General features: G+C 42.8%; 1 protein-coding gene across 18 annotated transcripts in view; it reads right to left on the bottom strand.

The window, feature by feature from the left end:
* RIMBP2 (RIMS binding protein 2) overlaps window positions 1-13,569 on the bottom strand; it is a 485,649-nt gene that overhangs the window by 28,676 nt on the left and 443,404 nt on the right. For 13 of the 18 annotated variants that reach the window (XM_075012504.1, XM_075012509.1, XM_075012506.1 and 10 more), the window contains 3 exons: window positions 8,575-8,733; window positions 3,189-3,902; window positions 1,393-1,510 (listed from right to left, as the gene is read on the bottom strand). In XM_075012504.1, the coding sequence (XP_074868605.1) occupies window positions 1,393-1,510; window positions 3,189-3,902; window positions 8,575-8,733 (991 nt within the window). The remainder of the gene's footprint in view (window positions 1-1,392; window positions 1,511-3,188; window positions 3,903-8,574; window positions 8,734-13,569) is intronic. The other 5 variants (XM_075012514.1, XM_075012515.1, XM_075012520.1 and 2 more) reach the window with 1 other exon arrangement.

Here is a 13,569-nt window from a genome sequence, read left to right as displayed (position 1 = left end):
AACTGATCTAACAAATAGCAGCCTATATTGAGCCTATTTATCAGCTGATAATTATCTGGCTGAACTAATAGTAACCAGCTGATATTTGCACAGGCACTCTCTGGGTCTGAGTCTCTCTCTTTGCCCCTTTTTTTTAGAACACCAATCCAATTCCATTAAATGAAGTTACTCCTTATTTGTACCAGTTTAAATGGGAGGAGAATTACGCACCCTAACTTGACATATTGAAGATACTTAGAATGCTTTTATGAACTACAGATGTATTTTTTAATATGCAGTTTTCATAAATTATTAAGTGTCCCTAATATCCACTGGTTTTTTCCCCTTGAGAGTAAAAGCAGATCTGTAGAGGGTGCTGTACACCACAGAAAGATTTCTATTAAACATTCCCTACACTGTCATTCTGTTGTATTACCACAGAAAGAACTGGAAGAAACACTTCTTGTTTAACAATTTAAAAAATCCTATTACTTCACAACAAGAATCACTCTGAGGTTTCTCTGCATAGGTTCACAGATACAGCTTCAGCACAGAACTGCTTTAATGTTGCCTAGGGTTCTCTGCATTACTTTGTATACTATTAATAAGGTGAAATCTAATATGAGCATAGGTAGCATAGCCATTACATTACATGGAGACTGTAATTCTGTACAGAGGCTACAGTTCTCTATTTACTCTCCTGTGTTTCTTGTGCTTCAGCTTGACTCTTTGTGAGGTGCTTGTGTGGTGTGCCAGTTTTGGTTGACAGTGTTTTTGTGCTTGGTGTCTTGTTTCCATTATCTTGTCTGCAGTACTTTTTGGAATTTCTTGCACATGGTAATATATATTTTTAGGTCAAGGTTTAACCAGAACACAGAGATGGCTTGTTTAGAAAAAGCAAACCTAATGAACATACTTCAGTCTCACTTGCCCATTCAATTTAACGATTTCAGTTTTCCTTGCTGAATTCCAAAAAGTAGTTAAGAGAATGGAAGGTGACAGCAAATTGATGACAGATGAATGAAATGATGGATGGATGGACAGATGAATGAACTTATTTTAAGTATCATATTCACAGCAAATCCACACTGTAATTTATTGTAAAGAATTGAACTGTCTACTTTAGCTTTTAAATTGAAGCTATCTTCAACAAACGCCTAGGTCTTGATCCAAAGCCCACTAGAATAAATGGAGAAACTTTCATTGACTTCAGCAGATTTTGGTTTAGATCTTTCATGAATCTCCAGTATATTCATATTTAACCTAAAACAGAATTGCTTTTAATCTTAGTTCATCCTATATAAAGGATTTAGAGTTATTGTGGTGAAAGGCTTAGGGCTTTATTGATTGGTTTAACCGTACCCCAACTTTGTGGCTGTAACGAATAGAAATGCACCAATCAGGCCAACTAACCAATGGAAGGGACCAACATTGGCCGAGACCTTTGTGGGACTGCACTGGCATGAGACAACCTTCGACCCGTGTGCTCCACCCTGTCAGGTCGTCCAGTGGATGATGGATTCCCTAAAAGCTAAAAAAACAAAAACAACAGGTTTGAAAGTTACACAGCTGGATGCATTATACAGGCAGGTAAATAACGTCAATCACTTTCAGAAGCATAAGCTCTAAAGGCAACTAAACGTAGTTTTTAACTGAAAGGTTAGCTGAAAAAAGTTATATTGATGCCTCCTAAACCTGCAAAAGAAAAATGGTTCCCTGAAAAGTGGCACACACTTTGCAAACAGCAGTCACACATTAGAACAAAAAACAGAAATAAATTTTGGAAACATCCTTTTGCCTTTGTCGTTGCTGCTAACTTGGCTCAGAGAACTTTTAACTCTCCCAGAAAAGGATTAAGACCACTCGCATTAGAGCTGTTCAGGTCGTATATGATTGGTAAAGTCAACACATTTAGGTTTTGAGCTAGAGTGTTTTGCACAATTTGCAGCACATTAACCAGGATATGTCCTTCTCCTCTTCGCTGTCTTTGAGAACACTGCTCTTCTCAAAAGGTCTTTTCTGTTTACGAGCTTTTAAGACGTCACTAACACTTGCAGAAGAGATTCATACAAATTTCACCTCCCACCACAGCTGGATCTCTTTCTGTTCACTAATTGGCAATAAATATTAATATTTTAAAGCTTTGCAGGGTCTCTCGTTTGGCATCAGCCTCAACACCAATTTTAATAGGAGAAATTTTAAATGATCAGTTCAGCATAAACTGCTGGGCTAGCGCCTAGCAGCAGCTGCATTTACTTTTACTTAAGACATCAGATTGGAGACATCCAGTCTTTGGACTATTGCAGACTGAGAGGGAAAAAACTGGTTTAGCTCTCTTTGGACTTGGGAGTGCCTAAAGATGCAAGTTCATAGTAGCTCTCTTGTGGGCTAACATATAGAAATGCAAACAGGCAGGATCACAGAGTCACCCTTGTGGATTAAGACGTGGAATGGCACTGGCTCGTCCCTCTGAAAGAAGCTTTTGCCTGCAATCTCATTCGGAGATGCAGTCCGCAACTTCAAAGGCAAGAAGAGATGGTCTAAAAAAGAGGGCAAAGAAGTGACAGTGCAGGAAGTAGGTGGAGAATGAAAACACGATGAATCCTGTGACTCCAAGAAGCTTGCTTGGTCACTGTCACTGGGGGGAAGATACTTCTTGGTACTCGGCCAGAGAGAAGGACTGAAGATGAAGAGCACTTCCTGAAAATCTGGGAGTGAGGAAAGCAAAAACAACATGACAAAACGGAATCTTTGAGACAGACCATAAAAATAAAAATGGGTAAAATGTTTTCTCTTTTCCAGTTTAAAAATAAAACCTGTTTTACTATTTAACACAATATTCTGATATTCACTTCAAATAATTTTTTTTTTTTGGAAAATTATAGTTCAGCTAACCCTTAATTAAAATTTAGATTCAGTTGTCTTTTAACAAAAGCAGCCATTATTGTAATTTGTTCTGTGGGAAAATCATTGTTGTAAAGCAAATTAAAACTGATTTCAGCATGATACAAAAGAAGCTTGGGAAGCAAAATGATTACTAAATAAAAAATCATGGAGGAAAGGAAAGAAATAAAGCAACCACCAGTAGATAGGCCCAAAAGATGGATTTTAAGGGAAAAATATCAAAAGAAATGGGAGGAGAGAAAGAAAAGGAAGAAAATAGATGGATTTGACAGGCAGATATTAGAAGGAAGGTTTATTTCACACACCAGAGAGTCTTCTGCATCTCTGTGGGATGGCTCTGCAACTGGAACAGCTGCCCTAGAGTCATTCACTTGTAAGTTCATCTTCCAGACTTGCTGAACATCTTTGTTATCTGGTCTATTGCATTTCTGAGTCTCATACTTTTTCTCATAACTTCGCTTGGCTGCCTCACTTCTAGGCTCTATAAAGGAAGGACCCAAGTCGTCAAAGTCTTCTTCAACGCTGCTCTGCCTGGTTAACGTTCTCCTGCGAGCAAGCAATGGTCTTGTGTTTTTTTGACATGAACAGTTATCAGTCTCTGCACAACAGGGAGGCGCAATGTTGGCAGAAATCAAATCATAAGCATTTCTCAAATGAAAACGAGATTCTTCTTCCTCACTTCCACAGTCTAGGCCGCTGTCAGGGCTTCTTGTTAAGGATCTACTGTAGTTATAGCTTTTGTCTTCTGAAGTGAAATCCTCCATGCCTGAAATTCTGTGCTTGGCAGGGTTCCAGAAACTGTGCCGTTTGTCTTGACTGTAGGGTCTAGATGGTCTAGCTACCATGGGTTTCATTTTATTGGGCACACCTAAACTCTGCTTGTGCAATAATTCAGAATATTCAACATCCTCTTCGGCTACTTCTGGGATACTGAAAAGCTTTTTACTGTGGTGTATCTGCTGTGAAAAATCAGGCTGTTCCAAAAAAGCAGCTTCAGTGGTCCTATTCTTAGAGCATTCCTTAACAATATGTGATGTTAAAGAACAGGTGGGGGAACAAACAGTGCGTGATAAAAATAAAATAGGAGGGAAAGGGGGAAGGAGAAAAGAAAAATAAAGACAGAATTAGTTTTTAGAGCAATGGCAAACGGAAGGCATGCAGTTTATTCAGTGAGAGGGATGTCATGCTCTGAACAGGAATCTGAAAATAAAAACATGATTAAGTTGCTTGGTGTCAGATATAACACAGGAGGTCAGTACAAACACAGCTGATATTGTGATGCTTTAACAAGAATAAACCCATGCATTTAACAGAAAGCAATACAAGCTGCGTACAAGTTCAGCCTTGGCGACAGTGGAGGTGAAGTTAGAATATGGCGCTAGCGTTTAGTGTTCTTTGGGATTGTTTTCGCCCACAGAGCACAGCCTGGAAAGCTTTCTATGGCAGTTTTCTCTCTTGCTTAGCACCTGTTAAAGCAGCCTAGGTGATAAACAAGAAACGTCACAACACCATCCTGCCTGAAGACAGCAAATGCAGGGTGGGTATGCAGTCATAGAGGGCCCTGCAAATGCCAAAAGAGGAGTTTGTGTGCCCTACATAACTGCCTAAAATGTGTACTTTCTTTAAGCTTGGCTGCCACAAACATCAAACAAACAAACAACCCCTCGCTCCCCCAAAAACACCCCAAAAAGAAACAAACAAAGAAAACCCCCCTGAAAACTGGGGCTACCTGCAGCCATTAGGTCCACGCTCTATCTGCCATTCTAAATCTGCTTAATAAAATCCAGTAAGGACAAGCAATCTCTTACTTGTTCAAAAGAAAAGTCTCTGTAGATACTGGATTTAAATATGAACTGCAGTGGACTGGACAGAATCGGAACAGCTTAGGAATCCTCAACAGCAATGCCTGGATTGACACATGTGGGTAGCAGCACTGTAGGCAAGCCAATACACTCAGTACACCATACCAGCAAGCTATTAATAGCTGGACTGGCACAAGAGGAGCCAACTGCCCCATCCTGCCTCTCTAGGGCAGCTGCACCGCCCTCAGCCCTGCCTCTTCCATGGAGCTGTGTCTCTGCCTACAGCAGGACAGGGCTGAGAGGGGTAAGAGCTGTCACCATACTCCTTTCTGCTCCCTGCCCCCAGTGGGGAAAAGAGCCAACCACTCCAGCCCAGCCCTGTCTTGTTTTGCACAGAGAGAGCTGAGGCACCATGGAACGGCTGGGCTAGGGGAATCTCCTCTCCTCGCCGTGGTCCTGGAAGGGCTCTGAATCGCAAGGCTCTCCTGGGAACTGCAGTGGGAAAAGAAGTGAAGAGCCATCAGTGTCTCTCTGGCATGGCAGCAAGGAAAGGCAGGGGATGGTACAGCAGCCCTGCTGGAAGAGCTGCAAACTTCTGTTTCTTTCCCAACATTTCCAGCACGGGGGAGGAAAGAGCACCCCTTTCCCAGGTGAAGTGGAATGGTGTAAGGGAGTGAGAGGAAGGCCTGGCAGTGCAGAAGCTAAACAAGGCCTGTTTGCCCAATTAGTCCCACCCTGTTTCACCTGCAGCCAGTGTCAGGCCCAGAGGAGGAAAAAAGGAGGGAAGCTAGCCCAGTTCAGGGCTGACCTGCAAGGAGGCTGGAGCAGGCTCAGCCATCTGCAGGACCTGAGCCAGAGCTCTCTGCTGGGCTGGCCAAAGGAGGACACAGCCTCCAAACCCTGTCCCAGGTGCCAAGGGGGGAACCCTGGAGAGACTGGACTCTTGGGGCCATAGCACAAACTACAGTAAGAGGGCTGAAGCCCTATACTACCCCGGGTCCCTGGATAATGCAGGAACCTAACCTAACCACAAGGACGCCCCTTTGCTAGGGGGACCTGGCTACAGATGGATTATGGGGAGAGGAAAGGGAGAGCATAGAGGACCCAGGCCCAGGCCCAGGCAGGAGTCACATGATGAGTCACATGGCCCCTCCTGAGATGGTGTCCCCCAATACCCATAAGAAATGGATTTTACTTGCACCTCTGGTGGGTAGCAAGGGCAGGCTCTTCTTAGAGATGCTGCAATTCTCCTTCCCCTATGGTCCAGCAGAGGCTGAGATGGTGACATTCCAGGGACTTTACAAACCCTGCTGCTTTTCCCCCAAAGGCTAGGGAGCTTTTAAAGAGGTAATTTTTGACACTACAGTAGAACCTTAGTTACAAACACCAGAGTTATGAACTAATTGGTCAACCACACATCTCATCTGGAACCAGAAACATGTAATAAGGCTGAACAGAGACTAAAAAAAAAGTACAAATACAGGACAGTATTATATTAAATGCAAACCATTAAAGGGAATGAAGCACTTCTCTTCTGCACCATAAAATTTCAAAGCTGCATTAAATCAAGGTTCAGTTGTAAACTTTTGATAGAACAAACATAACATTTTATTCAGTTATGAACAATCTCTGTTCCTCAGGAGTCCGTAACTCTGAGGTTCTATTGTCTTTGTGTGAATTATTTTTGAATATGCTTTTAACCCATCTGTCATGTTGCCAGAGCTTTTCTGAAAAGTTGCCTTACATATTGAATAAATGTAAATAAATAGCATTAAGAAAAATTCTGTTCAGAGTCCAAACATCCTGAAGATTTATGGATGCTCCAATCTGATATTCAAGTTTGGATCTCCTCTTAAATTACACACCAGACTTTGTAGGGCAAAGCACTGAAGGGACTAACCACACACTGAAGTCAATCATATATCTGCATGTAGAACACTTTACTTTTGCATGGATATCTAGTCTACTGGCATAGAAAGTACTGACTGATCTCTCTAAGTACTGCATGGGCTGGTGTACTTTCAAATGCAAATTGCATACGTTCAACTTGCTTAATTTTTTGTTTCTTTTTTTAATTATGGTAACTGAAAAGCTTAATTGGATCTAGCAAAAGAGGGACAATTATCAAGTACTTTAATTCTAGATCCTTATCTAAAACTTAAGAAGTAATATAGTTACAAATAGTTATAAACTGACTCCCCCGTACCTAAATGTATGTGGCATTCTCATACTAGATTCTACCAGCCAGTCAAATAACAGATGTTAACAATAAATCTTGGAGCAGATCCTCAGCTTACATTAAATCAGCATACACACACTGACTTTAAATGGAGCTATGGTGACTTCTTCCAGTTGAGGATCTGGCCCATGTTCAGAGCTGGGCTGACAGTACTGTTAATGTTGATGTAAAAAGTAGTAGTAAATCTACTTCTCATTCATAAAGAACCAGACAAGTTTATGGGTAATTTAGCGTTTGCCTCGCAGCAGTGAGAGACATTTCATTTTCAAGCTTTTACAAGCATACTAAACAGGAGAATGATTTTTTTTCCTGGAAATGTACTTGCCAGCATCTTCCTGTAAGTGCTATAAAATAGTCTGTGTTTAAAATACATAAAAGTGTTTATAGTAGCAGTCACAGGGATTCTATGTGTGGCCTGCAAGACATTATTTGCCATTGCCGATGTGCACAGTTGCCAGATTCAGCTGGCTTCTGTCTACATGGGTTCTTTTCCCTACTAGTAGTACTAAAGGTACACACACATAAAGCCAGGGAACGCAAAGTGAGGTGGTGCTGATAGCACATCTCATTTAGCATGAGAGTCATGTACTCCCTCTGCAGCCAATCAAAGTGCTGCTATGGTTCAATTGGCACAGCCCACAAGTTCTAGGTATGCAAGTGCAGTTAGCAAAACTACCTTATCCAGGGAGACTGTCCTAGTTATGACAATCTTGTGGCCCACTAGGATGAAGGTTGTCCATCACTGAGTTTTAGCAATGGTTATGCTAACCCTATTATTGACTTTGCCCAAAGATATAGCATGTTTTTTTCAGTAACGTGGCAGTTTGGTTGTGGGACGAACCACCAGCAGGTTTTTGTAGAGTTTCAGTGACACAACTTGGTAAAAACAGCATCCTAGCTCAGTATTGGTGTACACACAAGAGGCAGTTACTATATGTCATAGCAGAGACAACAGAAACTATATGTTGGGAAAGTTTAGTGTTTGCAGTGTGCAGTATCAGAGGAATAAAATCACCTTGTAGGCTGAATCTTCCTCTGCAGTGTTTGGACATCATTCCAGATGTGTGTTCGCCATTGTCTTCTATGCCTCCAGATGCTGGTTAATGATTGTGACACTAAGATTAATGGCTATAGGTTTTATCTGTGCTATTGGAAATCCATATTGCACTGAATAAAACTCCCCCAAATCCGTTACTAGCATGCGCTAGAAGGATGTCCTGGAGGATGTTCACCGAATATTTAAACTAAAAGATTTTAGAGAGACGGGGAGAGAGATTTTGTGTGTATGCACGAGCATGCGCGTGTGCATACAAATGCATATGCACTCATCAGAAAACCTCCAGAGGGCTGGGTGCACATCCAATATACCACAGCAGGGAGAGACCCCCAGATGTGCAGCAAAACAGACCATTGCATCACCGCCCAAGGACAGTCTTCAATGTGTGAAGCTCTTGGCTAAGACCAGAGACTTGAGTATTAAGTGGACTCCATAAGGGGGACGCTATATTATGAACAGCATCATCCCAGATCTAGTCTGTGGGCCACTGTGAACTGTAGAGTCTAGAGCAGATAAACAAAATGGCAGTGCCTGGAAGGAAGAATTTGGCTTGCACTTCTGACATTTCAGCCTTCCTTTTCAGCCACCCTTACCTTGAGTGTGTTGTGTGATGTTACACTGACTCGCCTTCTTCCTCCGTCCTCCAGCTGCATCTCTGAGTACAGCTCTTCTTCATCTTCCTCCATGATATCAGACAAGTCAGAGCCCCTGCTGCTCTCTGTGTGGTACTCCTCACCATGGCAGTAGTGGGACTATCAGATGGAACAGAAAAAAACAAAGGCTGCCAGGTTTAAAATCTGAAGTCCACTGTATCCCCACAAATGAGGAGCAAGTCAGTGCCTGGCAGCATGAATATTGCAGTCATACTCTATGTAACCCATACTAATTGGGTGCAAATCTCTAGCTCTCTGGTGGCTAGATAATATACAGATAGTTATTAGCTTGACCGTGCTAAGTTCTAGAAATCCTGCATTCAGTCCTTACATACAGGGGGACAGCTTCTGCAGGCCCATGGGCAAGGTGTATGGGAGTGGCCCTGACTCGGCACGTGTGGGAGGGAGGGACTTCAGGCAGAAGGGGCAGGGGCAGGGCAGCCAGACTTCAGGGCTTCCCAGAGTGCAGCACTGAGTCCCCCCCAGCCCTGAGAGTCACACAGAGCACACGCTGTGGCACTCTAGTGGCAATTTAAAGGGGTACAAAGCTCCAGCTACTACTGCTGCTGTCGTTGCAGCAGTGATGGCCAGGAGTCCTGGACGCCTTTGAATCTCCAGGCCCCAGGGCAGCTGCCCCCTTAACTCCCTCTCCCCCCTGTGGGCCTTCCTACATATGACATAAATCTCACGTGGCCCTGAGTAAAAAGTCCCCTGGATTTACAGAGGCCCTGCATGTGTTAGTGAATTTGCTGACCATTTAATGAAGGCTCTAGCTGAGACAGTGAATTGCAATTTACACAATCAGCTACTCTTCACTGATGTCTGATGTTTGCTATATCCAGGAGTAAACCCCATGTGACTCTTCAAGAGCACTAGTTAGTTCTTTCATAACATTTCTACATTGTACATTTTTCACTAGCTTATGAGGGTCATAGAATCATGGAACAATAGAGCTGGAAGAGACCTAAAAAAGCCATCAAGTCCAGCCCCCCTGCCCTAGGCAGGATCAAACTCATCAGATCAGCCCAGCCAGGGCTTTGTCAAGGTGAGACAAATACCTCCAGGCATGGAGACTCCACTACTTCCCTGGGTAGACCATTCCAATGCTTCACCACCCTCCTAGTGAAAAAGTTTTTCCTAATGTTCAACCTGGACCTTCCCAACTGCAACTTGAGGCCATTGTTCCGTGTTCTACCATCTGTGACCACTGTGAACAGCCTCTCTCCAGACTCTTTGCAGCCTCACTTCCCTAAGCTGAAGGCTAGTATCAAGTCCCCCCTCAGTCTTCTCTTCTGCAGACTAAACAGTCCCAATTCCCTCAATCTTTCTTCATAAGTTATATGCTCCAGCCTCCTAATTATTTTGGTCGCCCTCCGCTGGACCCTCTCCAGCGTATCCACATCCTCTATATAATTGGGGGCCCAGAACTGGACACAGTACTCCAGATGCAGCCTCACCAAAGCCAAATAAAGAGGAACAATCACTTCTCTGGATCTACTGGCAACGCTCCTCTTGATGCAACCTAATATGCCATTAGCCTTTTTGGCTAAAACGGCACACTGTTGACTCATGTCCAGCTTCTCGTCCACTACAACTCCCAGGTCCTTTCCTGCAGAACTACTACTGAGCCAATGAGGGGTCAATGATTTCATTCTTCTTGGGCAAACTGGGAGCAGAAATGATAGAATTTTAATGTCCTTTTAGAATTAGTTCCACTAAATTAAGTTGCCTGTGTTTCAGCTATGTGGAATGTGCAGAAGAAATGAGCTATTTTATTGAATTGCTGATGCTACATTTAATTATTTTTGGTAAATTCTTGTTTTGTTTTACTAGTGTCATGATTTATACCCACAGTCCAGGTAATAAACCAACCATGACTGATTCTCCCCCTACAGGTACATTTTTAATGTGAGTCATCTAATTTTCTGTGTAAAATCACACTGGTGGTTCGGATCTTTAAACGATTCTATCTGTTCAAAGAATCAAGTTGAGGTCATCGTAAAGGTTATGGGCCCAAAAGTCTCCCATGGGCACTATGTAAACAAGAAAATGCAAATCTCAGGCTGTGTCTACACTTGCATTCTTCTTTCAAAAGAGGCATGCAAATGAGGGAAATCGAAAATGCAAATAAGGTGCAGATTTACATATCTGGTACCTCATCTGCATATTCTTTCAAAAGAAGAAAAGCAGTGCAGACATGCGTCTTCTGAAAGTAAATCCCATCCTTGAGAGAACCCTTCTTCCCTTTTTTATGGGAAGATGGGTTCTTTCAAAGATGGCATTTACTTTCAAAAGAGCCGTGTCTACACTGCTTTTCTTCTTTAGAAAGAAGCTCTTTTGAAAGAAGAATATGCAAATGAGGCACCAGATATGTAAATCTGCGTCTCATTTTCATTTACAATTTCCCTCATTTGCATGTGTCTTTCAAAAGAGGAATGCAAGTGTAGACACAGCCTCATTGTAGCTGACAACACAGCTTCCTCTGTTTTTGGTGTAACCTTACCTCACTCAAAATAAGGGCAGCAAGATACTACAGAGCTTCATGGACAATTGAATATGACGCATAGCAATTCAGGATAGGGATGGGTCCAAAGAAAAATTCCACATCTGAACATTTGAATGTGAAGTTTGGCTCCGATCTGAATTTCATGGGAAGCGCCTCAGCTGGTTTATTCTAGTGCACAGTGATTTATGCTAGACAAGGGTCTAACCCCCCACATCTCCATAAAGGGCCACTTCAGAAGCTAGGATCTAAACACCCATTCATCTAGATATGCTCACATTCAAATGTGAGCTACATAGCTCAGTGTCAAGGGAACTGCACAGTGTGCTGCAGAGAAACGTTCCAGGAGTAACCCTATTTGCTGCAGAAAAACTGTTTGGAGAATATGTTACTGAAATACTCTCCATGTCAAGGAGCAGAAGTTACCTCATTTGCCCAGATGAAATACTAAGGCAGAAACAATTTTCATAGACACAAATCAATTCCTGCAGTTCCACTACGTACTGACATCAATAAACTGCTGTTAACTTTCGGGAAACGTCTGCATAGAGCAATTCTGCAGTGAATGTGTGTTCACTGTCCAAATGTGGCAGCAGATTTACACTCTCTCGATCCCTAGAAGATGGTTCTGGAGATCTCAGTGTGTACTGCTAAAAGGTACCTCAGCTTTCATTACTTATGGGAACCAGCATGCTCCAGGAGATCAGGCGCTGGCCTTGGAGATAGAAGACTGTAGTTCTATTCACAGCTGTGCTGATGAACTACTGTATGACTTTGGGCAAATTACTTCTCCTGTATGAGCCTCCATGCCCCTATTGTAAAATGCAGATTAAGATACTTAGGGCAGGTCTACTCTGCAGGGCAACATTGACCTGAGGGGGACAACTCCAGCTGTGTGAATAACGTAGCTGGAACTGACATACCTTAGGTCAGGTTTCTGCAGGGTCTCCACTGTGGGAGGTTGATGGGAGAAACAGTCCTTTCAACTTCCCTTATATGCCTCATTCTGGTGGAGTACCAGTGTTAACAAGAGTGCAATTGTAGTTGATTCAGTGGGTGTTTACCAGTGCCGGTTCACCAGTATTCATCCATGTGCGGAATACATTTTGTGTGCACTGAAGCATGTGCATACATGCACCAACAGTAGAATAACATGGTGCTGGCTGTGAGCACTCTGCTAGACAGCTGGGTGGCACCTGACTCTCCCTTGATTGGCCCTCCTAAGTGCTCACTTACAGGGAATGCTGGTCTTTACTAAATCAACCACTGGGGGAATCGATCTTGACAGCACTGAACTCCCAGTGAGTGTAGACCTGCCCTTACTTTCCACTGTAAAGTACTTTGTCATCTTGGTACAAAAGCTAAGTATTGTTATTACTGAGAACTGTGAGAGTCAGCCCTTGATGAGCACTCTGCTGCTTGCTAGCCAAAGGAATGGGATCAAACCCATGAATGTTTTCAGTTTCCCTCAGCTGCACTACAAGGTGGAGATGGACGTAGGAGATGAACGGGTTGAAAGTCTCTGGGTTAGACTCAGAGGAGTAAAAAACAAGGATGAGGTCCTACTAGGAGTCTACTACAGGCCCCCTTGCCAGGTGGAAGAGGTGGATGAGGCTTTCTTTAAACAGCTAACAAAATCATGCAGGGCCCAGAATTTGGTGGTGATGGGGGACTTCAACTATCCAGGTATATGTTGGGAAACTAATACAGCAGGGGACTACAAATAAATTCTTGGATTGCATTGCAGACAACTTTTTATTCCAAAAGGTTGAAAAAGTTACCGGGGGGAAGCTGTTCTAGATTTAATTTTAACAAATAGGGAGGAAATTATTGAGAATTTGAAAGTGGAAGGATGCTTGGGTGAAAGTGATCATGAAATCATAGAGTTCACAATTCTAAGGAAGGGTAGAAGGGAAAACAGTACAATAGAGATAATAGATTTCAGGAAGGCAGATTTTGGTAAACTCAGACAGCTGGTAGGTAAGGTCCCATGGGAAGCTAAACTGAGGGGAAAAACGGCTGAGGAGAGTTGGCAGTTTTTCAAAGGGACATTATTAAGGGCCCAAAAGCAAGCTATCCCGCTGCGTAGGAAAGATAGAAAACATGGCAAAAGACTGCCTTGGCTTAACCAGAAGATCTTGCATGATCTCAAAATAAAAAAGGTATCGTATAAGAAATGGAAACTAGGACAAATTACAAAGGACGAATATAGGCAAACAACACGAGCATGCAGGAGCAAGATTAGAAAGGCTAAGGCACAAAGTGAGCTCAAACTAGCTACAAGCATAAAGGGAAACAAGAAGGCTTTTTACAAATACATTGGTAACAAGAGGAAGATCAAGGAGAGGGTAGGGCCATTGGTCAGTGAGGAGGGAGAAACAGTAACAGGGAATTTGGAAATGGCAGAGATGCTTAATGATTTCTTTGTTTCA

This window comes from Carettochelys insculpta, chromosome 18 (assembly GCF_033958435.1).
Source record: "Carettochelys insculpta isolate YL-2023 chromosome 18, ASM3395843v1, whole genome shotgun sequence".
In the NCBI taxonomy this organism is placed as follows: Eukaryota; Metazoa; Chordata; order Testudines; family Carettochelyidae; genus Carettochelys; species Carettochelys insculpta.
Note: the sequence above shows the minus strand (reverse complement) of the source record. Positions and strands in the feature narration are given on the sequence as shown.